Consider the following 25,557-nt stretch of genomic DNA (forward strand, 5'->3'; position numbering starts at 1 on the left):
TCACCCAGTATGTTTGTGTGTTGGTTGGTTCGTTAGTGGGATAATAAAAAACGACGGATTACCAGTAAACTTGGTGGAATGTTGTGGTCTGTGAACCGGGGGGGGGGGGGGGGATCTAATTTCTATTAAAGGCTGAATGCACGAGCATAAATATACACAAAGAAATGCAGTTATGTAACTTTATCTGTTCAATGCACAATATTCACATTAATATTAACTAATATTTACAGCATCTGTTCAATCTTTATCTTCTCAGTTCAACAATGTTCTGCAGAGTTCTGCTACTGCAGCACAATGTTTTTTACAAAGGCTTTGACTTGAATATGGTCATAAATATGAATATTACCTTGTATATAAGTACATATTGAACATTAGTTCTCCAGCTGTCAGTCACTCACTTCCATTGTGTGTGATAAGGACTGAACTATGTGTCTGTAGGAGTGAGACATGTGACCTCAGGAGGCCTCAAGGAGTTTGGATGCAAGTTTCAGTCAATCACTCGATTATTCAGCCAGTTGCAGCCATTTTAATTAAGTACAAAGAAATTTAATTAATATAATTTATATCTCAAAGAATGCAGGAGTTGTGCTGTTGTACAAGAACAATAATAAAGTGACCTTTCATGTAATATTGGTTTATGTAATTTGTAAATCCACCAATAAACCTGCATAACCATAAACAGACATTGAATAAAAAAGTACTTTTGCAACTCGAGCATTTCCTGATCTACACAAGGAAACTCAACATCTAGTATCATGTTAAAGTCATAAAGGCTTGAAATGAATTACAGAACTTTATAGACAGTAACACTTTGTAAACATTTTTAGGAGTGAGACATGTGACCTCAAGTAGTTTGAATGCAAGTTTCAATCGACCACTCGATTATTCAGCCAGTTGCAGCATTTAAATTAAAGTTCTTTGTATTTGTGTTATTAATAATACAGTTCATGGTTAAACTGTAAAATATCAAGTCTCAGTTACATTTCTTTGCCGTAAGGGTTCGATAACGACATCTTAGGAGTCATTGTCAAATCTTTTTCATAAATTTATTGGCTGATTTATCGGTATCAGACTTTCTTTCACTTTAATATCGATATGGTTTTTGAAGGAACTCTCAGAAACTGATGCTTTAGGATGTGTCTGCTGATGCAGCTGAGATGAAGCTGTTAGAGCAACGTGACAAGAATAAAGTAGGTTACAGCATCTCCATGGCAACAGGTTACTCTTTAGAGCAGAATATTGTAACTCTCAGTACAGAATAAACAGTAAACTTACTTTAAAGGTTTCATCTCTTTAGGGTGTGGTTGTGGATTGTTCGTTTTGGGTTTGTTCTTTTTTCTCTGAGTTCAAAAGAAATAATCATTAGAACAAACAAAACGTAATAAATGAACAGCAGAATAATTGTAAGTATTAATATTTACCTTTAGTCTTTTAAAGTAGTATAATCCTGCTCCAGCTCCTAATGCTACACACACAAAGAGGACTCCGACCAAAATTCCTGCAACTGAACCTGAAGAAGCTGTAATTCAGAGAGTAGAACTGTAGCATCAACAAAGTGCAGTGATGTGTCTTCAGTGTAAAGTGTGTGTGTGTGTGTGTGTGTGTGTGTGTGTGTGTGTGTGTGTGTGTGTGTGTGTGTGTGTGTGTGTGTGTGTGTGTGTGTGTGTGTGTGTGTGTGTGTGTGTGTGTGTGTGTCCTCCTGGTTCCTGTTCTCCTGACAACATGTGGTCATGAAGCTCCTGATGAGCTGGAGGACGGAGCCCTGGGGGATCTGCTCCACCAGGAGGAACCAGGACTCACTGCACCAGCCTCAGGTCTGACAGTCGCTCTGAGGATTTCATCATCACTTCTCGTCTCATGGGATCTTACCTTCCTCTATCGTCACGTAGCGGTTGATGAAGTGCGTCTCCTCTTCACTACTGAGTTCACAGGTGAACGTTCCCTGGTGATCTGAAGATAAGTGGTGCAGCGTGAGGCTGCCTGACGCTGACACATCCTCCACCTGCTGCCTCCACTGCTCTGAGACCCTGGGGGGGCCGTCCACCCCGGTCTGGTCCACAATGATCTGACTGTGGTTGAACTTCCACACCCGGCGTGTCGGGGGTTTGGTGTTTGGAGCAGTGCAGTGGATTGTTGTTGTTTCACTCGGTGAAACATGGACGGGAGCTGAAAAGAAAAGAGATCAAATAATATCATCGTTGTCAGAATGTGGTTTCAGGCTCTGATGAGACTTTCTGAACATCTTCTATCATCAGATGTGAGTTATCTGTAGGAGCAGATATGAATATGCAGCAGTAGGTGAAACAAGCAAAGCTTCAGTTCCATAGAGCAGATCCAACGTACTGGGTTGATACCACACCGAGCTCCTCCAGCCACTGCGAGTGCTGATGCTGCAGATCAGAACAGTGTCTCTGTCTGACAGTGTCACTGTGCTGCTGATCTCATAGAGCTGCTGCTCCGTCTCCTTCACTGTGGTATGGATCTGAAGGGTCACGTTGGACGGAGGCCTGGTGGACCAGGTGAGCTGCGGCTCGGGGTAGATCCCCTCTGAGCTGCAGGTGAAGCTGTCCTCCACCTGCTCAATGTCCACGTGACGCACCGGAGCTGCAAGACAACAGAGATTCAGTTTGAGGGAAGATGTTTCCCACGTGGAGATGTGGGAGGAAAGACTCTTTGCTCTGTTGCTTCTGTGGAGCATCTCCTTTCACCTGAGATCATTCAAAACCAATAAAAACTGTTAGAAATAAAACAGTCATCTTTCCAGAGACTTTGTTTTCTCTTCTTTACTGAATAAGAAAAGTTAGTTTCCCACTTTGCTCGTCCAGAACCTGGAGTTTGCTTCAGGAAGCTCAGTTGAATGATCACATGACTCTTTTACTGTTGAAGCTTCTACAAGAAAATCATCTGTCACTTCTGAGATTGTTTCCAGATGTTACACATTGAACTGAGAGTTGTTGTATTGAACTCGCACAGTAATAAAAAGCATGGTTTTGTGATAGTGATCAGTATTTATACAGCACCTGGACTTCGGCCTTTTGACCCGTGTTCAACACAGATCACTTTGAATTCTAAGTGCGCCCTGTAGGTGGCGCTCTTCCTGTTCAGCAGTGCTCATGCTGGTTTTACGTTAGAGGTCTATACTGCGAAAGACGTATTTAAACAAAAAGATACTTTATACCTGTTAACACCAGACAAGTGAACATTCAAATGAGATTCCGTTGCATCTGGCTCATAATTCAGCAGTAAATCTGATCATATCACACATGAGGAAAGTGTGAGTGTTGTTCACATTTTCCATCGAGGTGGATTCATGAGCACTAAAAACTGTGCAAATCACAACTTTCTCTGAAGTTGTCACAAGGTTTTATAAAGTGTTTTATTTTATTTTGCAGGAGACCAACTATTGCTCACTACTTGATTTCACCTGTGGGGGGCGCCCCAGGTATTTCTCACACAACAGAGTGTCTGTTTTCCTGCTGCAGTTCTACCTCCTTGGGTCTGGAGCTCTTCATTCATTTGACATATTGTGATTATTATTCAACATGTCACATGTCAGTGTGTTGCAGATCCAGAAGTTTTATCTGATCTGAGTTGTGTGTCGTGCCATCTAGTGAAATATTCTAGAGGGCGCTACTGAGAGTTCACAGCCAGAATGTGCAGCTACGCTCATGAAGCATCTGGTCATGTGACCACTAAACAGCAAGTGCATCTCCAGACTCGTCTGTTTTATAATCATATCAAAGACAAATATCATTTCTAGTGTTTGTGTTGTGTTTTCACTGTGAGTTTCTTTACCTTCAGCTCTCAGGTTGATGAATGACTCCTCAGTGACTCCAGTGATGGTGCTGGTGTAGCACTCGTATCTGCCCTGGTCCTGAAGCTGCAGCCCCGTCAGCCTGATGGAGGCGTTTCCTCTGGAGATCTGATCTGTGAACAGCGATGTCCGGCCTCTGAAGTGCTCGCCCTGGAGTTCAAGCTGGTCTCTGTCTTCGTAGTAGGAGTGGACACGAGTGTCTCCTGGTTTCACCTGCATCCAGTGGATGACTGGGTCTCTACCAGGCTGGAAACTGCAGGGTAAGATGCAGCTCTCCGCCAAAACACAGGAGACCTCATCTGTGAGACACCGGGTCAAAAAACAACCAGTTCAGGATCAACTGTGGTGAATAGAAGCTTTTTTTAAAGTGCAATTAGAGCATTTGCTCACAGACAGATTGTGAATGTAAATATCCTGATGGAACTGTCTGTCTGTTTGGCTGTTGACAGTTAACATACAGTAGTTTTATCTGAGCTGCTTTCACAGAAACAACCTCCTGCCAAACGAGGCATTTGAATGTGTAACGTACATTTACTGTCAAACCAAAGATATGAACTAAAAGAGCCTCAGATTCACACAAAGATGGAAAAGTTGTGTGTTGATCACAGAAATGTTCATTTAGAAAATTGACCTTGAGATTCAGCAAAATCTGAACATTCTTTGTGATGAGAAGAATTTAGGATCTGGAAATTTAGACGTAAAGAAACATGGACTCACACTGGCCACTGTTGGGATTTTAAATTTCAGGTTGTCTGTTGTGAGACTGTGAATTCGTGGCATACAATACACTGTACTTTAACTTGTTCTCAAACTTAACTTTTTATATTAAAGCATATCTCCCTTAGCTTCATTCAACATCACACATAGTTCAAGCAGCCAGACAGTGACGTTGTTTTGGTTTAGTTGTTTTGAATGCTTACACAAACAGAACATACAGCCGATAGAGCAGGAACACAATATTCTTCACTCCAATGAACAACAACACTGACCCACAAAGCATCAGCTGTTTTAAGGCTGGTCAGGAAGTGAACATTTAGCCTAGCAACCATCAGAGGAGGAGCGAAACGGAGCTGCTTGTCACTTCCTGATTCCAGAGCCAAGAGGATGGACTACGCCTGTGCACCAACGAGGAAGAACAGAGTCTTGACTCCCCTTCATTATGGACCAATCAAATTATACCTTCTGTTATAAAATATTACAACTGGCTTCTGTTCGATGCGACTCGTGACTGCCTGGTGCTGCTCGAGGGCCGGGGCTGTGCTTTTGGTGCCCATTGCTTTGCTGTAACTTTTCATATCTTTTCATTGCTTCTTAATAAATACTTGAATTAGACCAGACCGGCTCGTCTCATATTAAGAATAAACGAATACGTAACGACACCACATAGAGACACATGTGTTTCTACACACACACACTTCAATGTATCTGCATCAGGTCAAGTTCATGATTCAAAACCACAACTCAGTTCAGTTCTGTTGATGCTCAAGTTTCAATGAAGAATAAAAGAACCCAACATCTGGTGTGAACTGTTTCACCTCCAGCTCAGTGAGAACATGTTTCTCTTTGTTGTTATAAACCTTCACAATCATTTCTCATGTTTCCTGCTTCGTCTGATGGAAACCAACATGCCTGTACAAAGTACTACGTTCAAACAGAAGCTGTGATTTCTGAGTAAGATCAGACTTCACGTACCTGCTGTGGTGAGAGTCCAGATGTTGAGGATCAACACAACCAGAGACTTGAACGCAGACATCTTTCTTTCATTCTGTGAGGACTGAATGTGGATCAATGGAAGGAGAGACGGTGAAGACATGCAGAGAAACTGAGGTTCAAAGTCTGAACTACAATATCTACATTGTAAATCAAACTGTCCTCTAATATAAAGTTGCACTATAAACATTGTTAAACATTAACCAACTAGAGGGTCAGTGTAAGGTTCAGGTTGTAAAATTGCAATAAACTGCTCCTTCTTTCCTGAGCGAGAGCAGAAGTGACAAACGTTAGCAGAAAGTCTGATCACAGGTGTTATAAGGTTCAGTGCCTAAATATTTATAATTCTAATTCAAACTTCAGACTGTATGTTCTTAACATTTTAAAGTTTCCTGCTCTTTGTTAGGGTTATTATTATCATGCTATTCTCTTAATGTATCACTGGTATGAAGTGGTTTCAGAATGATGACAAAAAGTGATGTGTCTTCAGTGTAAAGTGTAGTGTGTGTGTGTTTGTGTGTGTGTGTGTGTGTGTGTGTGTGTGAGCGTGTGTGTTTGTGTGTGTTTGTGTGTGAGTGAGTGTGTGTGTGTGTGTGTGTGTGTGTGAGAGAGAGTTCCTCAGTCAGTCTGAATGAACATGTTCTGTGACCTTGACCTTTGACCTTTGACCACCTGAATCTAATGAGTTCCTCTGTCAGTCTGAATCAACGCTTGAACCAAATCTGACAGGATTCTCTTGAGGAGTTTTTAACATGTTCATGAGGCAAAGAGGGGATTTACCAGGGTGAGGGTCACATGATCAAGTTTTGTATGAATGTTGTGTTTTCTGATTTTATTCAAACAGATATTTTCTTTAATTACAGACTCAGTGGTTGTCGACTCTCAGAGACTCATTGTGAAGTCGTGGCCTCAGCTCTGAAGTCAGATCCCTCACATCTGAGAGAACTGGATCTGAGTAACAATGACCTGCAGGACTCAGGAGTGAAGGAGCTGTGTTCTGGACTGGAGAGTCCAAACTGTCAACTGGAGACTCTGAGGTCCTTAAATCCTTCTTCACTTTTCAGACTTTCTTTCTTATTGGGTCATTATTTATTTAAATTTTCTCAGTTCTGCTCTGCTCACTGTCCCTCAGTCATCTGTCCCTCACCCAGCCTGTCAGTCACGTCCACCTCATCAACTCCATTCACCTGCACTCACCTGCTCCTGATCACTGAGAAAGTGTCAGTAAATAACATGTGGACTGAGGCCGAGCACTCGTCCTCCTCAGGTTTTCCAAATAAGACACATTCTTATTGAGACACGTTGGACAGTTGATAAGTATAGAAACAAACAGGAAGTGACATCAGGAGCCGTCCCTACTTTAAACAGTGTTTAATTACACAAACCTGCTCAGTGACCAACACACAGAGAAGAAGCTGATGAATGAAACAATGGTCCAACATGTCTGTATGATATTTATCTTCAGGTCACAGACTGGACTGAGGTCAGCAGCATGTTGAGAGTCTGTGTTGACATGATGACGATCCACAACAACAGGAGGACACATTCTAATATTCATATTTCTTTATCCAGGTTGTGGCGCTGCAGTTTGTCAGAGATCAGCTGTTCTTCTCTGGCTTCAGCTCTGAGGTCAAACCCCTCTCATCTGAGAGAACTGGATCTGAGTAACAACATAGACCTGCAGGGCTCAGGAGTGAAGGAGCTGTGTGGTTTTCTACAGAGTCCAACCTGTCGACTGGAGACTCTGTGGTCAGTTCACTGACTGACTTTTGTAGATCTCATATCTATAAAACCGCATTTATACACAATTTATCTTATTTAATTCTAATTGAACATAATTCCTCTCCACACATAACTTGAATCCCTTCATTAATTAATTTGTGACATTTTAAATATTCAGCTACTTGTTCAAACACTGAGTTTAGTTCTGGATTTCCTAAACTGATCTGCAGGACAGAGACCGGGTCCAAATAATCTATTTGTACTGAATCAGGACTCGTTTTTAGTCCAACATGTCTGATTTCATATTTATCTTCCATGTTATGAGTCTGTGCTGACATGAATATGTGTCTGTTATTTTCACACATGAACTCAGTTTAATTTACAGTTAAGTTTGATTCTTTATCCAGGTTGAAGAGCTGCAGTCTGTCAGAGATCAGCTGTTCTTCTCTGGCTTCAGCTCTGAGGTCAAACCCCTCTCATCTGAGAAATCTGTATCTGAGTGACAACAACCTGCAGGAATCAGGAGTGAAGGAGCTGTGTGGTTTTCTACAGAGTCCAACCTGTCCACTGACAATTCTGTGGTCAGTTCACTAACTGACTTTTGTAGATCTCAAATCTATAAAACAGCATTCATACACAATTGATCTCATTTAATTATAATTTAAAATAATTCCACTTCACACATGACATGAATCCATTCATTAATTAATCTGTGACATTTTAAATATTCAGCTACTTGTTAAAACACTGAGTTTAGTTCTTGATTTCCTAAACTGATCTGCAGGACAGAGACCGGGTCCAAATAATCTATTTTTACTGAATCAGGACTCGTTTTTAGTCCAACATGTCTGATTTCATATTTATCTTCCATGTTATGAGTCTGTGCTGACATGAATATGTGTCTGTTATTTTCACTAGGGTTGCAAAATTCCGGGAATATTCAAAGTTGGAAACTTTCAATGGGAATTAACGGGAATTAACGGGAATAAACTGGAAATGTTGTGGGTAATTTATACTAACTGTATTTCCCTTGTCATATACAGACATAAATATAAACATTTTGTTTTGTCAAAGGCTGATTTGAGCCCTGAGGAAACTTTGAGCACTTGACTATATGCTTCTGCATCGTTGTGTCATTCTTAACATAGGTCTTTGCACAGTATTTGCAAATGTACACAGCCTTTCCTTCTACATTGGATGGGGTGAAATGCCTCCACACATGAGAGAGTGCACGTGGCATTGTTCTGTAGAATAAGATGAGAAAAAAGTTTGTAAAAAAACACTAATGCGATGCCAGAGATATAAATAGTGAGCCAAACAATTGGAATAGTCTGTAAAAATATTTTAGAATTGATGGATAAATGAATGGAAATAGGCTAGATGAACAGATGAACAATCCTCAATCAGCATGCTAATATATTTTCCCCAGTAATATCATGGAAACTTACCTGACTAGTCCTGCACACTACAGCAGGCCTCAATAGCCCTGCTGTAGAGTGAAGGATGCTGGGAGTTATCTGTGCATGTGATGGAAGAATGCACAGTGGAGGGTTGAATCTCAACGTTCCATACATCTTTAAAATAGAGTTTTGAATGATGTTTTTATTGGTCAGCATTTAATTTGCATAGTTTTTTTTTTCAAAATTCCCAAAATTCCCGAGCTTAATATTCCTGTGGAAAGTTTCCGGAAAGTTTCCGGAAATTTACAGGAAACCGTCCACCCCTTTGCAAACCTAATTTTCACACATGAACTCAGTTTAATTTAAAGTTAAGTTTTATTCTTTATCCAGGTTGAGGCTCTGCGGTCTGTCAGTGATCAGCTGTTCTTCTCTGGCTTCAGCTCTGAGGTCAAACCCCTCTCATCTGAGAGAACTGGATCTGAGCTTCAACGACCTGCAGGACTCAGGAGTGAAGGAGCTGCTTGATCTACAGCAGAGTCCAACTTGTCGACTGGAGACTCTGAGGTCAGTAGATGGTTGGAGTGAGTCCACACTGCTTTCATCAGTATTTTACTAAACACAGTCAGTATCACAGATCCAGGGTCTGTGCTACCAAGCAGGATTTGTGGTTATCAGGTTCACTTCAGGTTTAGTTTTTTCAGTCCTACAAAGCTCGTCCACTTCTTAACAAGGTTAATCCCAATGGTTATTGAGTAGTGAAGTCAGAGGTTTCCACCACAGTGTGTCCTCAGAGTCAGTGAGACAGTGTGTGTCCTCAGATTCAGTGAGACAGTATGTGTCCTCAGAGTCAGTGAGACAGTGTGTGTCCTCAGTTGGTGTAGAGCCAGAGTGCTGACCACCACACAATGGGCCATTAAAACTTGAGGCCTTGTTGGACATTCCAGCCAGCCTGGAGCCTCTCCTTCGGGGGAAGCATCCCCCAGCGTCCTTCAGGAGGACCCCCACTGTGATCCTAGTCGCTCCCTGAGAGTTGAACCCTGACATTCAATTGGCTGAGAGCCGACAAACCCCACTGGCCCCCACCGGAAGAGGGCAGGCACCTTTCAGGTAATATAAGGGGAAGCCTAACTCAGATCGCTGCCTTTTCCCTGCACTGCTGACTTCTCCAAGACCTCCCCAGGTCTTTCCAGATGATTTCGTTGCTAAAGGAGGCGACAACCACAGACATTTGTTTCATTTAATTTTAACTTTAAGTCAACGCTTTTAATTTGATAAGACTATTTTTTTATTTTACCTTGAAAGGCCGCGGCACAGGAAGTTCACTCGGCAGACCGAGCTCACAGACTTTCTTCCCACACGATCTACAAATTAAATAATTTAATAATTTATAAAAAAGTAACTTTTATAAACTGAGACTGATCCTAACAGATTGACTTGTTGGTCCCTCTAACCAGGGTGGTGCCCCGCGTCGATAAAAAATAATTACAGATTGTATTATTTTGAATTGGTCATTTTACTGTTTCCATTAATTATTTTAATATTCTTAATTGATAGCTTTATAATTTTTAATTATTTTAAATAAATAATTTTAATATTTTAATAATCATATTTCATGATTATTAATAATTAGCCAACGTCAAGTCTACGACAGTGTGTGTCTTCTTCTCTTCCACTCGTCTTGTTAGTAAACAACAGATTCAGATCTCGTGGCCTCGAGTTATTTATCTCATTCACACACGTTATTATATCGTGGTCACGTAAAATATTTTTACCAGATGCCACCAGGGGGCGCTGTAACGTACACATTGACACGATCCCAGATGTTTTACCAGCTGTTCTTCCTGCATTTAGCAGCTGTGACTCAGTTTCTTTTATTCTGGATCATGTGTTTGTTCTCCTCTGATTTTTATTATAGAACAGTTTGATCCTGGTTGTGAAATATGAGGCTCTGTTGTCAGTCACACTGTCCATGTCTGTGATTGGTCACACACAGTAGACCCGCCCCTTTTATGTGCACGCTCAGATATCGATGAGGAAAACCTGAGTTAACTTAATGAGTTGATAACCAGCGTCATGTGACCACTTAGCCTGACTGTGTCTGTCAGGTTCAGTTGAGCTGATCTCAGAAAGATCTCCTGGACATGTTGAAGTGTCTTCGTAGTTCAGGCCTCAGTGTCTCCTCAGTGAAGATGTGAGAGGACAATGAGGACAGACGTCAGGATTGGACAGAGACACAGAGAGACAACAGTTGGCCAATCAGACAAGCCACAAGCTGCTTGGGATCATGTAATTGAGTTGACGTGAAGACGACAGTTGTTGTTGTTTTCATGTGAACAGGAAGTGAAGCTGGACCACAGCTGACAGCCTCACACGAGGGACAGAGACGTCTTCATCTGATCTGAGACAGTTTGTCCTCTCACTTCATCAGTGAAGAACTGATCAGGTGGATCTTTGTCACAGCTCTGAGATCAGTAGGACTGAAGCCTCTCCTCATCACCATGGTAACCAGGAGCTCTTTATACAGAGCAGAACCTCTGCTGAGGTCCATCTGTCTCATCTGGTCCCAGTTTGTCAGAAGCAGATGTTCATCAACACACAGTGAAACATGTCTTCACCTGTAACAGCAGTAAATCCACCTCTCAGGTGTCCACTCTGCACTTTGACATGCAGAGGACACACACTGAGCTCTTAGCGTGTTCATTCCAACACGTGAACATGAAGCAGAGAGGAAGCTGCTCCACCTCTGAACAGAACTGAAGTCCCTGCTGCTCTTTCTACTGGATGAGCTGCATCACTGACTCACAGCTGATGAAGTGAGTCTCTGTGACACTGATGTCTTCTTCTCTCAACAGCTGGGACTGGGAGGACTTGTCTTAGTGGAGCAGAGTGTGAAGAGGACAGTGTGTGTGGACGGAGGCTGAGCTGTGTCCTGAGGATCCAGAGGCTGAAGCAGCAGCAGCTTGTGTGTAGTGTTAGGAATTTCAAACTTTTAACTATAGGTTGTGTCTGAAAGAACTCTTAATAATAAAGCTAGAGGTAGTTTTAGCTAGATATAATGCACATACAAATTAATTTAATAACCGTTGCTGTTTAGTGCCAATAATGTATCTTTTAGTTGTCCTCATAATTAACTTCTTGGATATTAAAGCATATTTTCATTAGCTGTATTCAACATCAGACAGAATTCAAGGAGCTGTCCTTTCTGGGGCAAAGTCAGTATGACATTGTTTAGTTTCGAGGATGCGAATGTTTACACATTCACAGTCAAGATTGTTTTGATGGAGCAGACACACAATAATAGTTTCTCAAACCATAATGGCACTGACTCTTTTCATAAAGGCGGAAGGGGAGGTAGGAGCAGTGGGTCAATAACATTACCTTATACAAATCATTATTTTCAACCTTTCGCTTATCATATTTAATATTTGGAATTTGCTAAAAATGTTTGTACGTCACAAGGATGGTCAGTCTAACAGCTGTCCTGATAGGAGAGTCGAAAAGAGTTTGTTATGGTTACATTGGTGCAGTCGAGATGGCTGGAGCAAGACACTTTCTACTCAAGGCTGAATTACGAGACAACATCAGACTGTCAGGGTAGATAGAGTTGCCCTAGCAACCGGCAGAGTAGCGTAGGTGCATGACGGAGAGCTGCTGCTATGTCACTTCCTGGATTCGGTAACAAGAGGCGTGGGACTGCGGCTGGACCAATAAGGGAGATCCAAAGTGATTTGCGGTGACTCCCCTCCAAATATTCATAACCAATCACATCAATTCTACTGTTATAACTATACCAAACCCCTGCTGTTCGGGGCCATTTTCATCTTCCTACTGCTAACTTAATTAGCATAGACTGTGATAATTGTCCATAGCTATGAATAACTCTTCATTGTATCTTTAAATAAAACATTTGATTGAACCAAAATCTTGGATCGGCTTCTCTCATATATAGGATAAACCAACACGCCTTAACAGTAGAGCGGCTCTGACTGGGCCTTGTTGCTGGGAGGCAGAGTGGAGACAGAGCTCCAGAGGAATCAGAGGAGGTTGTTGTAATATGTAACTTCACCACTAGATGGCCATCCACACCGATTGTGTTTATTCACATGAAGAATGTGTTTATTGAAATGACACAACACAAGCAGAATATATAACCCCTCTATAAAGAGCCACATATATGTTTAAGTTTCCTTTATTCTGTTCCACCTTTGTCCCTCAGTCTGTCTCCATGTGTGTAGAACCACATTCTGTTTGTTTATGATCTTAAAGTTCCTGGATTCACGTCACAAATCGATTTAGTTCAACACAAAGTTCAACACAACCAAATCACTTTGATTTTAAAATCCGAGTTTTGTCTTTGACACAAAAGATCAAATCTCTGGACTTAAAAATGGGACGTTTTCATTTCTGCATCAGGTGCAGAGCGGTGGTGGCTTTTCTACTTTTGACCCACAGGTGGCGCTGCAGTATAACAGCAGCACATCCCAGTCAAAGCCTTTATATTCAGTCTATTAGTCAAACACATGGATCATTTCCTCTGTGACAAACCAGATGTAACGAGAAGAAAAACATCTCAGAGAGAAAAGTTCTGTTTCTACTTGTCTCTGCTTTAATGCTCAATAAACATCCTTCCACCGACTTCACTGGAATCATGACTCAGCGTTTCTTTCTCTTCAAACAAACAGGTGGAAACATCTCGTCCTTGGTGCAGGTAAAAGAACAAAATCACCAGTTTGACAGAATGGAAACAAGCAGAAGAAAAGTGAATGAGACATTTACAGAATGAAGAAGAGTCGATGAAGAGCAGAGCATCTTTAAGACTCTGAGGAAACTGTTTCATACATATTTTATCATATAACAGTACATCAATTTTTTGATGTTTATTCACTGCGTAGTTTCAGGTTTTGTTTAGGTTAGTTTAAGTTTCGATTAGTTTAGATTCGGGTTACAATAAGGTTCATGTTTAGGTTATTTTAAGTTCAGGTTAGTTTAAGTTTGTGTTTAGCTCAGCTTCAGTTCACATTTAACCTCTTTCTTTCCCTCAACGCACGTTTGAGGTAAACCGGAGCAGAGTGAGACATCTGTCTAACTTACGATCTTTGCGGCGCAGCGCTCCGCCTCCCTCACTTCCGCCCGGAAGGGAAATGACGCAGGCGCAGAAGATGGCGTCCCTGCAGCCCGAGTGCTGCTGTGGTTCTTCAGCCGTTTGACTCCGAGCCGAGTGGGGGGGGCGCCTCCTCGTCTGGCCGCCGGATGCTCACGGACATGGCGCCGCGCCGCTTCCGCCCGCTTTCCTGATCCCGGCATCGAACCCGCGGCTTCATGTCCGCAGGAGCCGGAGCCGCCTGGTCGCAGAGGGGGGGCTGCGGGGATTCGCACCGCCGAGGTGAGACGTCTGCAGCGCCGCTAAAGCTAGCGCTGCTGCCCGGGTCCGCAGAGTGTTTGTGTGTGTTTGGAGTGGGGGGGGTGTGGGGGGGGATGTCCAGCTGTGCTGTCAACCCCCTGCACGTGAGACACAACCTGCCCCCCCCCCGCCCCCCCTGAGTGCAGCGGCAGCCTTTGTTGTGGACGTGCATGTTAGCATGTTAGCTCTAGCTGCTGGTAGCACAGAAGCCAGGGGGTGGAGCCACCAAACTGTGGTAAAGTGTCAAACCCCCCCACCCACTCACACACACACACACACACACACACTGCCAGTGAATCACAGTCATAACACAACCCGTGTTCATGATGAAGGTTCACACTGTGTGTGTCCGTAGCATGTTTTCAGCTACAGGTTAGCATGTTAGCATGTTTTCAGCTGCATGTTAGCATGTTAGCTCTGCAGACTGTCAACATGTCATTTCTCTCAGTCGCTCAGAACTGCTTCCAGCTGTCGGCTGCTGGTTGGACGGAAACATTGACACTGACACTTTATACTTTGAATAATTTATAGTTTTAACTGAGAAATTAATCTGCACTGAATAAATCAAACTTAGAGGGAAACAGTTCTTCATCCTCTTGAAAGAAACAAGAACAGTTCCTTAGACGACTGTAGATGTGTATGAAGTAGAATGTGATGTTCACGTGTCTCCGGCTGTCCTTGTTGTGTCGTCCAGCTGATGTTTGTGCGTTTGCTGTGATGTTGTTGGTCTCTGCTCGTCCTCCAGTGTCTCACGGATCTGTTTCCTGTCTCCTCGGTGTAGAACCAGGGAAACACAAACACAGGAGATGCGAGCGGCCCCTTAGCTCTCAGCCATCACAGCCTGGGATCGTTCGCCCGGGCTCTAAAAGGTACGATTCCTCCTCTGGAGACTTTCCATCTTCCACCTGAAGCGCCTCAAACTATCGGCTTTGCCTCATCAAATTACCAATAAATGTGTTAAAACAGGAGGAGTCAGACGACAGGTAATCTGGATGATCTAAACCTGCTTCTGAAGGAAGTGATGGAGATTCTTCTTTGAACATGAAATCTTTAAACACACAACTTAGGGCTGAAGCAGGATTTGTGTTAACAGGCAATTCAGAAGATAACTTAAATTAGTTTCCTTCTTACAACCTGACTGTTAATCTTTGACTCCTCTGACGTCTTTTTCATGAATAGAGGAGCAACGGTTTTTTCAGTTGGTGCTTTTCTTTGTCATCTGTGATTTGTAATTTCATTCTCTTTTGACAAAAGGAGAAATTGTAGAAATTGTAGGAAGATTTTCAAGCTCTGGGGAAATTGACAGTTTATAAACACAATGGGGAATAAGGTAAAGGATCCAGCTGTCAGATATTCTAAGAGCACAATGTTGTAACAAGTGAACTCAAACAATCCTCTTACCCGTAACTCTTCAAGGTTGTGTTTAATATTAATATAGTATAAATGACGTATAATATTTACTTTCACAATGAGACCAGGGACGTAACCATCAAATATATGAGAAGTGAACAAATTGCTTACTTTCTTCTGTTGAACTACACAATGTGACCGAAGGTGTGTGTAGACAGGTGTGAACGTGGTAATGTGTGGGTGTCGTGGTGGAAGCTGTGAGAAGTTTGCAGAAGTTCTTGCATCTCCTTCTTTTTGTGGATAAATAAACGTTTCTCCGGGAGACGTTCATGCTTTAACCTGGTGGTTGTGTTGTTTGTGTTGTTTTGTCGTTCAGGTGATTGACGCACAGCAAAGGGACTTTGTTCGGATCTACTGGACACAAGGGGCACTGTCCTCTGATTGGCTCGGACAACCCCCACTGACATGCCCGTGGCCAATCAGAGGTGAGTGTGTGTGTGTGTGTTTGTGTACATTTGAAATGTGTTTTGTTTCTTTATCTTTTCTCCCAGATTTGTGTGTGAGTGTGTTCTAAGGATTTTCTCTCTTTTTTTCTTCCACTAATCTGACTGTGTGTCAGCAAAGACTCACACTCACTGTCTCTCATTCATTCGCTCAGGTGTGTTATGTCGGGGGCGGATGTGGAGGTGTACCTGTCCCAGGTGCATGATGGGAGCGTGTCGTCCGGCTTCCGGGCGCTGTACGAGGAGCGTTTGCTGCTGGACGTCACGCTGCTGATAGAGGAGCATCACTTCCAGGTACACAAGTGAGGCTGAAGACGCACAAACCTGTGTGATGCATTGTGTTGAATCCAGGATCAAACATTACATATCACCACTAGGGCTGCAAAGGGGTGGAAAGTTTCCATGGGAAGTTTAGCTCGGGAATTAAAAAAAAAAAACGCAAATTAAACGCTGAGGTATTAAAACATCATTCAAAACTCTATTTTAAAGATGTATGGAACGTTGAGTTTCAACCCTCCACTGGTCATTCTTCCATCACATGCACAGATAACTCCCAGCATGCTTCACTCTACAGCAGGGCTATTGAGGCCTGCTGTAGAGTGAAGGACTAGTCAGGTAAGTTTCCATGATATTACTGGGAAAATATATTAGCATGCTGATTGAGGATTGTTCATCTGTTCATCTAGACTATTTCCATTCATTTATCCATCAATTGTAAAATATGTTTACAGACGATTCCAATTGTTTGGCTAACTATTTATATCTCTGGCATTGCATTAGTGTTTTTTTACAAACTTTTTTCTCATCTTATTCTACAGAACAATGCCACGTGCACTCTCTCATGTGTGGAGACATTTCACCTCATCTAATGTAGAAGGAAAGGCTGTGTACATTTGCAAATACTGTGCAAAGACCTATGTTAAGAATGACACAACGATGCAGAAGCATATAGTCAAGTGCCCAAAGTTTCCTCAGGACTCAAATCAGCCTATGACACAACAAAATGTTTATATTCATGTCTGTATATGACAAGGTAAATACAGTTAGTATAAATTACCCACAACATTTCCAGTTTCTTCCCGTTAATTCCCGTATATTCCCGTTAATTCCCGTTAATTCCCATGGAAAGTTTCCAACTTTGAATATTCCCGGAATTTTGCAACCCTAATCAGCACCCATCCCTCACGTGTTCAGAAAAGTAGTTTTAAAATCAGACTTGAAAATACGAAAGTGCTGGATGTGAGGAAACTTCTACTGGATTATTACATGTATATATATGTCTATGCTCATTAGGTTCATGTATTACTTTGCTTCTTATTTCTCCTGCAGGCCCACAAGGCGCTGCTGGCCACACAGAGCGACTATTTCCGGGTGATGTTCACAGCAGACATGAGGGAGAGGGACCAGGACAAGATCCACATGAAGGGGCTGACGGCCGCGGGGTTCGGCCACATCCTCCGGTTCATGTACTACGGCTCGCTGGAGCTCAGCATGCCCACGGTCCAAGAAATCCTGCAGGTAGCATCCCAGAATGACGGTTCTTTGTGCTCTGGACTTTGTTGGAAGTTTGTGTTTCTCCTGTGAAGCAACAGCAGCAGGGGCGGAGCCTGTAGAGCAGCAGGAGGCGGGACATGACGTATAAACTCTGCTGTGGAAAGATCAGTGTTGTTGTTCCCAGCTCCTCCACACGGCGTCGGCCTCATCAGCAGAAGATCTGGAATCTCCTCGTGTTTCCTAGTGGACGTCTTCGTCTTCTACGTGTTCTTCTCTTCTTCATCCTGAGATCTTTGTATTTTACTTTTGTTTTTTTCCACATTTGCCTCCATCACATATTAGAAACATCATCTGTGAATCCTCTGGACATTGTCCTGCTGTATTTTCACATGGGCTAATTTTTGCTAACTGACTCCAGAATGTCCAGAGCCTCTGACTCATTTGCATTCTCACATACAGCCTCTCTGGAGAACTTCAAGAGATTACCCTGAGTTCAGTGCAGGTCACAGTGATTCTGTTTCTTCTCCCTCATGTTTCGTCTTCCTGTCCCGGCAGGCGGCCATGTACGTCCAGCTGACGGAGGCGGTGGAGTTCTGCTGCTCCTTCCTGTTGGCCAAGATCTGTCTGGAGAACTGTGCCGAGGTCATGCGGCTTCTGGAGGACTTCAGCGTCGGCGTGGAGGGCGTCCAGGAGCAGCTCGACAACTTCCTACTCGACAACTTTGTCCCCCTCATGAGCCGACCCGACTTCCTGTCCTACCTCAGCCTCGAGAGACTGCAGGTCCGATTGTTGAGCGAACACACGAAGCCACAAATGACTCACAGCAAAGCAAAGCACAGCTATTAATACACTCTCAGACGTTTCTGATCTTTTAGAAGAGACGTCAGCAGGAAGGAATCTTTCTACTTTAGGGTTTTGTCTGCAGATCTATCGATAACTATATGTTGATATGTAGCAGTAGTTTAAATCTGATTATTATAAACAGTATCACCTCAATGTAGTTTATATACAAAAAACGTTATTCAAATCCCATCAATAAGGGTTTTTAAGGAATGTATAGTAAGTGGGATATTTCACAGTAGTGCTGAGCGATATGACTTATTTCACACTTTTACCTTGATTACAGTTAATTAACAATTCCTTTAAATGTGAACTGTATGCACGCTACATGTTGGACCCTTTTCAATGTGTTTAAACTAGGGCTGGGCAAGTTAACTCGTTTTAATCGAGTTAACTCAAGTGATGAGTTAACTCGATTGTTTATCCGCCAATTATTTTCTTTTTTCCTGTTCTGCAGCAGTCGGCAACAGACTTTCACAAAATAAAAGCCTGACTTTCACAATAAAACAATAAATAATCAAACCTGAGTTAATGCGAGATAAAATAATTAATCGAGTTAACTCATCACTTGAGTTAACTCTATTGAAACGAGTTAACTTGCCCAGCCCTAGTTTAAATACACGTCTCTTAAACTATAGAGCGAGTCAAACTAAGTAAACTTCACGTACAGTTCAGGTCCTGAACTTCTGACCAGTGACGGTGTTATTGTTGACGTGAAGCAGGAGAGCTCAGCGACGTTGTGTCTTTTTAAACGATTCACTCACAAGTTCACCTGTGGTAACATTCCTCTCTGAACCAGGCGTACCTGAACAGCGACGCCCTGAGCCGCTTCCCAGAGATCGAGCTGTACGAAGCGGTTCAGTCGTGGCTGCGGCACGACCGGCGGCGCTGGAGGCACACGGACACCATCGTGCAGTCCATCCGCTTCTGTCTCATGACGCCTGCCAACATCTTCGAGAAGGTGAGTGCTGAGGCAGACTGAAGGCCAATTTATGCTTGTACGTATTTTTAAAACGGATAGATAAGACGGCCCTATCCGTCGTGGAACGCCCTCTCCGAGCGCTTCGGACAGCTTTTCGTACACGTCTGATTTTTCTAACTGTCCGTGTTCATGACGGAGAGCCCACGGACAACTCTTGGCTGTGATTGGTCCGCGAACGACATCATTTCCGTACAATGTCATTTCTGTTCGACGTCATTTCCGGACCTCAAACTTCCTGTTTACTTCCATATAGCATCAAACCCAAACACAACTATGATTCTACGATTAATGTGACGTGTGTGTTAAGCCAGCGGAGTTGTCCGGCTGACGGTGGCTCGTTCGAGCACTGACGGCATGTGTGCACGGTCACAGACGGTTATAACGAGCTTTCAAAACGGCGCTAGCGGGCTAGGCTAGCCACCATGCTAACTGCGGTGGTAACAGAGCAAAATCCCGCCGTCACGACTTTAATTCCACTTCTCTCATGACACTGTTTCTATAATACCGTCAGGTTAGAAGCAAACACTGGGTAGTAGTTAGTGTCGGGAGTCCCTGCTGACTGTGTGTGGAAGCTGGGGGGGGAGCTAGCTCCGTGTAGCTCCTAGCTACATGTAGCCTCAAGCAGATTCAAGCTGTGGAATCAGCAACACAGTTCGGAAACAAGACCGGGGAACCGCTGCGCTAAGAAACGATAACATCAGCATCTTGACCTGCTGGGTGTCACTTTATTTAGTTCTGTTAGTTGCCATGGTTCAGTGTGTGGGAGGAGCTAACATGTCAACAGAGACACGTGGACTTCTTCTTCCCAAATGGGGTAGGCTTCTCTGAGCTCGTCTTCCGTTGCGCCACCTATGGGTTTGGCGGTGAATTTTTTCGACGTACAGTGGTCGGAGAGGTAAAAATCAAAAAGACTCTTCGCCCCCTGTTGAGCCCTCTCCGAGAAACGGAGAACGTAGAAGTATATAAGAGCCTTGAGGCTGACCTCGTGTGTTGCAGTCTGGCGTTGTCGCCGGTGACCTTCATCTCTCCTCTTCCTCCTCGGCAGGTGAAGACGTCAGAGTTTTACCGTTACTCCCGCCAGCTGAGGCAGGAGGTGGACCAGGCGCTCAGCTACTTCCATGATGTCAACCAGCAGCCTCTGGTGGAGACGCGCTCCAACCGCATCCGCTCCGTCCGCCCGCAGACCGCCGTCTTCAGGGGGATGATCGGCCACAGTATGGTCAACAGCAAGATTCTGCTGCTGCAACGCCCGAAGGTGTCTGCCCGTTATTCTGTGCTGGAAGGCCACGTTTCAGTGGAAGGAAGTGTTCTGCTTCCACTCGTTGTGCTTTTGACATAATCTGATCTGAAACCCGTGTGTGACTGTGGCTCAGTAACCAGTGTAACGCTCCCTCAGGTGTGGTGGGAGCTGGAGGGACCTCAGGTGCCGCTACGACCCGACTGCCTGGCCATCGTCAACAACTTTGCCTTCCTGCTGGGCGGAGAGGAGTTGGGACCCGACGGAGAGTTTCACGCTTCCTCCAAAGTCTATCGCTACGACCCCCGACAGAACTCCTGGCTCCGCATGGCGGACATGTCTGTGCCCCGGTGAGAGCAGCTCCGCCTGGGATGTCTGTCGCTTAGTGATTTTCTTGCTGTATTTATGTCAATTTCAGTGTGATGCTTGTTTTTTTTCTTCAGATACTCCAACATTATTTTTATACATAAAAGATTTGTAGATACATTTTAATGCATCTTGTTGTTTGCAGGTCAGAGTTTGCCGTCGGCGTCATTGGAAAGTTTATTTACGCTGTGGCGGGCCGCACACGAGACGAGACCTTCTACTCCACCGAGCGCTATGACATCACAGAGGACCGCTGGGAGTTCGTGGACCCGTACCCTGTCAACAAGTACGGCCACGAGGGGACGGTTCTGAGCGGGAAACTGTACATCACTGGAGGAATCACCTCCTCCTCCACCTCCAAACAGGTGTGTGTGTTCGATCCAGGGCGGGAAGCAGGAGGTGGTGGTGGAGGTGGTGGTGGAGGAGGTGGTGGAGGAGGTGGTGGAGGAGGAGGTGGTGGAGGAGGAGGAGGCAGCTCGGGGGGCTCGGACGCACACAGGACACGCACTGGCCGAGGCCCGGTGCTGCCCGGCGCTCAGGCCAGCTGCTGGGAGAACAAATCCAAAATGAACTACGCCCGTTGCTTCCACAAGATGATCTCTCACAACGGGAAGCTGTACGTGTTCGGGGGGGTGTGCGTGATCCTGCGGGCTTCCTTCGAGTCGCAGGGCTGCCCGTCCACCGAGGTGTACGACCCCGACACCGACGAGTGGACCATCCTGGCCTCCATGCCCATCGGGCGCAGCGGCCACGGCGTGGCGGTGCTGGACAGGCAGATCATGGTCCTCGGGGGCCTGTGCTACAACGGCCACTACAGTGACTCCATCCTCACCTTCGACCCTGACGAGAACAAGTGGAAGGAGGATGAGTATCCCAGGATGCCTTGCAAACTGGACGGGCTGCAGGTGTGCAGTCTGCATTTCCCAGAGTACGTGCTGGAGCACGTCCGGCGCTGCAGCTGAGGGCTGCTCCACAACAAGCCTCCTTTTATAGAAACCAGATGCACTGATCGGGACTGCAGCCTCCTGCTGGGAGCTCGGGGGTTTACAGGCGGGAGACTCCACCCACGTGCAGGCTTTTCAAACCTGAGATCAGCACTTACCCGGGGTAAGGAAGAGGCTGAGTCCTCTTCACGAAGGCAGCTGACGCTTGGCGTGGTGAGACGCCACAACAGTCAGCTGGAACATTTTCAGAATTAGCTTTCTCAGAAAATTAAGGAAAACTAATCGTGTGGAGAAAAAAAATGTTTCATTCTGCTGGTTTCTGTTTGGACTGTGGTCGGTTTCCTGTTCTACTGCTCACCCCCCCGGTGTCGTGTCCGGCTCACTGCAGAACGCACTGGAAGCGTCAGAATCACTCAACGAGCAAACGCAAGTTTTCATTTGAGTTTATCGGCCAAACAAACCTGCTTCCATCAACCGATTCAAACTCAGACACACATCCTGTATATCTTTAATCAATTTAGTCGCTAGTTAGCGAAAGCAAAGCACTGACCGCGGCTATTTCTATCAAACAATGTTGAAATAATATATACAACACTATACAATGAGGTATATAACCTAACTACAACACTATATACTGTAGTGTAGTTCATCTTAGAGCCTGTTTCCAGATATATGAAGCAGACTGTTGACTGCTTTGCCTCCAGCTGTTCAGGTCAATTCAGGTTTCGCTTCCAGTGCGTTCCAGCTTCTCAGCCCGAACTCTGCTCGTTACTTCCAGATATCCACGATACTGTGCTCATGTTCACACGTCTTTTCGCGCCACCTCTCCTTCCTCTGTCTCGTCGTTTTCAGAGCATCTGTGTGTGGATGAGCGAGTGAGCTGAACAAACCCAAAGCCACGAGGTACACGAGGCCTCCTTCTCCACTGGAAGGGGCTCGTCTACCTGCTTCGAAGAGATGGAACTCCGTCTCAGAGCGGTCCGCTATCCGTCGAATCACCGGCAGAGCTTTACTTCCGGTCATCTACATTCCCTGCACTCACCCGGGTGGTTCTCTGTGTGTCACTGCACAGAGAACCCGAGTGTCTCAGGACGCTGGAGACGTTTAGCAGCGTCTGAAATTAACCTTCTGGCTGACGCGTCTTTTCGGGAACTGAAAGTGTGTCCATCTTAAAACATGCAGCTAGGTCAAATATTTGACTTCAGGCCTCATGGAAGAACATTTTGATGATCATGAACTAGTTTGAAACCTAAAGATTCAAATTTTCTGATGACATGACAAAGAATAGCAAAGTCTTGAAGTAGGTGACGTTACTCTGTGGATGATACTGGAGGTGAATCTGCATTTCCAACAGTTTAATTTCCTTTTAGCTGTGGAGAAACTGTCTGTTCAGAAAATCCTCTTCAGAACAAAGTAAGAACAAACGAGTCATTCATTTACCTGGAGACGTGGTCGATACGTTTCAAGCTCTGTGGGTTTGAATTCAACAGCCACCACAACTCCCACCGTTAGTGACATTTCAGAGCAAAATCCCCTCCAGCGGTTTCAGATGATCTTTTCCCACCGTTTGGCCGTCAGCTGTTAATTTCAGACTCTGAAATAAAGCCTTCAGTTCAAGTCGCATCAGATGCAAAGATCGTGTCGTCAGAGCTTCACATCCTCGCAGTGCGGCGCTTTGATCTCCTGCTCCACGAGCTCCTCCACGCCTCGGACCTGGGCCTTTTCTGGATATTTATTTTTATTTTCATGAGCCAACTGTGAAAAGGGCTAGAGCACATGCTGATGCAGCTCCGTCTGTCAGCCGCCTGTTATTTATTTTCTAAGGTATTGCTTTTCACCGAGCTATGCAGTAACAGTAGTAGGTTTATTTATTATTATGAGAATTTCATTGTGAATGGTGTTGTTTTCAAATCGTACCTCGTGCTCTCTCCTGGTTCCCTCGTCGGTCTGGGGCTGACGAGCGGAAGCTGTGAGAGACGTCTTTCCTCCTTCGTGAACTGACCGGATCAGAAATGTTCAGAAACTTCATTAGGACACTACCGACTTCAGCAACTTTACCTTTTTACTGTATGCAAAAAGTTCCTTTCACAGGTTTCCATCACCTGTGAAAGTTTCTTCCAGATATCCACGATACATGTTTTAAAGGGATCAGACTTCAGTGTCCTCCTGCTATGAAAACACTCATCTATAAATTCCTGAATCTTTGTTCACACACAAACCTCGAGTCCTGAGCCGCTGCTGCTTTCCAGTGTTGATGCGACGCTGCCTGGGTTCCGCCTCCTTTCCCCGGTGACGCCTCCTCAGCGGCGTTGACACACGTCACTTCTCATGTTTACGTTTTGGTGACTTGGGGGGGAAAATACTTGAAAGGAAAAAAAGGTTTTGAGAAATTCAGTTAACACAATGTGGCTGCAGATAAGGATTTCATTGTTGAATCTAGAACTAGAATCACTGCACTCGTTTGTCCACATTTGGACAAACTGATCAAACTGTGAAGGAAGTTGAACCTGAGGTCATGTCTAAGAGGCGGGACAAGTTTTGTGAGGTCACCGTGACTTTGTCCTTTGACCTCCCATATTCCAATCAGTTCTAAGGGGACGTTTAAAGGACATTTGAAGAGATTCCCTGAAAACATTTGTGAGACGCCATGTTCCCAATAATGGGACAGAGAGACAGACAACCTGTCCCTCTGGCGTTGAGACATTTCCTCGAGCCAATGAGTCAAATGTTGAGGTGAACAAAATCTAAATATGTAATTTACAAAAGCAGCGAATCCTCACATTTGACATTTTAGATCCAGCTGATTTTATTTATTACTTGAAACTATTGGATGAAACGTTCTCAGCGTTGCGTCCTCTGAACTGCACTAACTTGTCCTATTGGAATTTTTTTTTCCATTTTAACTTGATCAGCTGGTAAAATATCAAAGTAAAAGGGAAATGACAGATATTTGACAATGTACTACATTTTCCACAACTTTCAAACATTTCAACACTTTAAAATCCAGTGTCTCAAGTTGTTCTTCCCTCTTTTCACGTGTTATTTTCCCCTCCTTGCACTTTGTTTTAACTTTTTTTTAACCTTTAGAATAACTACAGGGGGAATCACACGTTGAACGAACCCGAGCTCACACTGTCAGCGGCAGGTCTGGTTTAGGAAATGAGCCTTTTAAAACGCCACGGCCTGTTTTCTCATGTGTCACTGTATCTGCTGCCATTACCATGAGCATCACAACCCTCTCCTCCTCCTCCTCCTCCTCCTCCTCCTCCTCATCATCGTCGCTGTGTGAAGAAGAAACATGTAACCGTCACAGTTCTGCTGTCCTGAGTTGAGGCACATTCAGTCTTTAGTTCACCAGTCTTCAGTCCGTCAGTAGGAAAACAGAATAGAGGAATTAAAAATACACATACCTTGCTACAACGACTGTATCCGAAAAAGAAAGTAAAATCAGATTAACATATCTTATAATCTGAGTAGAAACTCTTTGGAAACGATTTGTAACTTTCCAGAAATAAATGTTCATATTGGTCAACTTTCAGGTGGTTTTTTCAGTGTGTTTTATTCATGTTTGTATTTTCGGAGTTTTCTCCCGATTATTTATTGTGTTGTATTCGTTTCTGAATCTCATGTCTGTTTATAACTTGATTCTGTCGTCAGCAAGTTATCCAGCGATTATTTATTCAGACTATAAATCGAAGGGATGATTGAGAAAACAATTTTTTAAATATTTTCGTATCTTTAAAAACATTACAGTGGTTCACAGGGTAAGCTGATCTTGTACAGTGACACTGAAA

At 44.1% G+C, this 25,557-nt stretch overlaps 2 protein-coding genes across 4 annotated transcripts; one reads left to right on the forward strand and one right to left on the reverse strand.

The window, feature by feature from the left end:
* Positions 1–1,735: 1,735 nt before the first annotated feature.
* On the reverse strand, positions 1,736–2,855 carry LOC133026882 (uncharacterized). The gene is made up of 2 exons (XM_061093866.1): positions 2,344–2,855; positions 1,736–2,166 (listed from the first exon to the last, which is right to left on the reverse strand). Exons 1-2 carry the CDS (start codon positions 2,696–2,698, stop codon positions 1,856–1,858), a joined length of 666 nt encoding a protein of 221 aa, XP_060949849.1. The 5' UTR covers positions 2,699–2,855; the 3' UTR covers positions 1,736–1,855.
* A 10,949-nt stretch (positions 2,856–13,804) lies between these two features.
* Positions 13,805–25,301, forward strand: klhl15 (kelch-like family member 15). Of its 3 annotated transcripts, XM_061093749.1 has the most exons (10): positions 13,805–14,029; positions 14,829–14,916; positions 15,774–15,882; positions 16,056–16,194; positions 17,230–17,418; positions 17,950–18,174; positions 19,034–19,195; positions 20,262–20,471; positions 20,613–20,803; positions 20,965–25,301. In XM_061093749.1, exons 3-10 carry the CDS (start codon positions 15,863–15,865, stop codon positions 21,779–21,781), a joined length of 1,953 nt encoding a protein of 650 aa, XP_060949732.1. In that variant the 5' UTR covers positions 13,805–14,029; positions 14,829–14,916; positions 15,774–15,862; the 3' UTR covers positions 21,782–25,301. The 3 variants fall into 3 exon arrangements, with proteins under 3 accessions (XP_060949732.1, XP_060949733.1, XP_060949734.1); XM_061093750.1 differs by lacking the exons at positions 13,805–14,029; positions 14,829–14,916; positions 15,774–15,882 and having other exon boundaries at positions 20,965–21,218; positions 21,282–25,301; XM_061093751.1 differs by lacking the exons at positions 13,805–14,029; positions 14,829–14,916; positions 15,774–15,882 and having other exon boundaries at positions 20,965–21,218; positions 21,291–25,301.
* Positions 25,302–25,557: the final 256 nt, after the last annotated feature.

The sequence above is a fragment of the Limanda limanda genome, chromosome 20, assembly GCF_963576545.1.
Source record: "Limanda limanda chromosome 20, fLimLim1.1, whole genome shotgun sequence".
Taxonomy (NCBI): Eukaryota; Metazoa; Chordata; class Actinopteri; order Pleuronectiformes; family Pleuronectidae; genus Limanda; species Limanda limanda.

Excerpts from the sequence above, each read along its gene's own strand:
- LOC133026882 (XM_061093866.1), bottom strand. The coding sequence starts at position 2,698 with ATGCTCCACAGAAGCAACAGAGCAAAGAGTCTTTCCTCCCACATCTCC. Across the intron at positions 2,167-2,343 it reads CTCGGTGTGGTATCAACCCA|CTCCCGTCCATGTTTCACCG; the intron begins GTACGTTGGATC and ends TTTTCTTTTCAG.
- klhl15 (XM_061093749.1), top strand. The coding sequence starts at position 15,863 with ATGCCCGTGGCCAATCAGAG. Across the intron at positions 15,883-16,055 it reads ATGCCCGTGGCCAATCAGAG|GTGTGTTATGTCGGGGGCGG; the intron begins GTGAGTGTGTGT and ends TCATTCGCTCAG. Across the intron at positions 19,196-20,261 it reads CTGCCAACATCTTCGAGAAG|GTGAAGACGTCAGAGTTTTA; the intron begins GTGAGTGCTGAG and ends CCTCCTCGGCAG.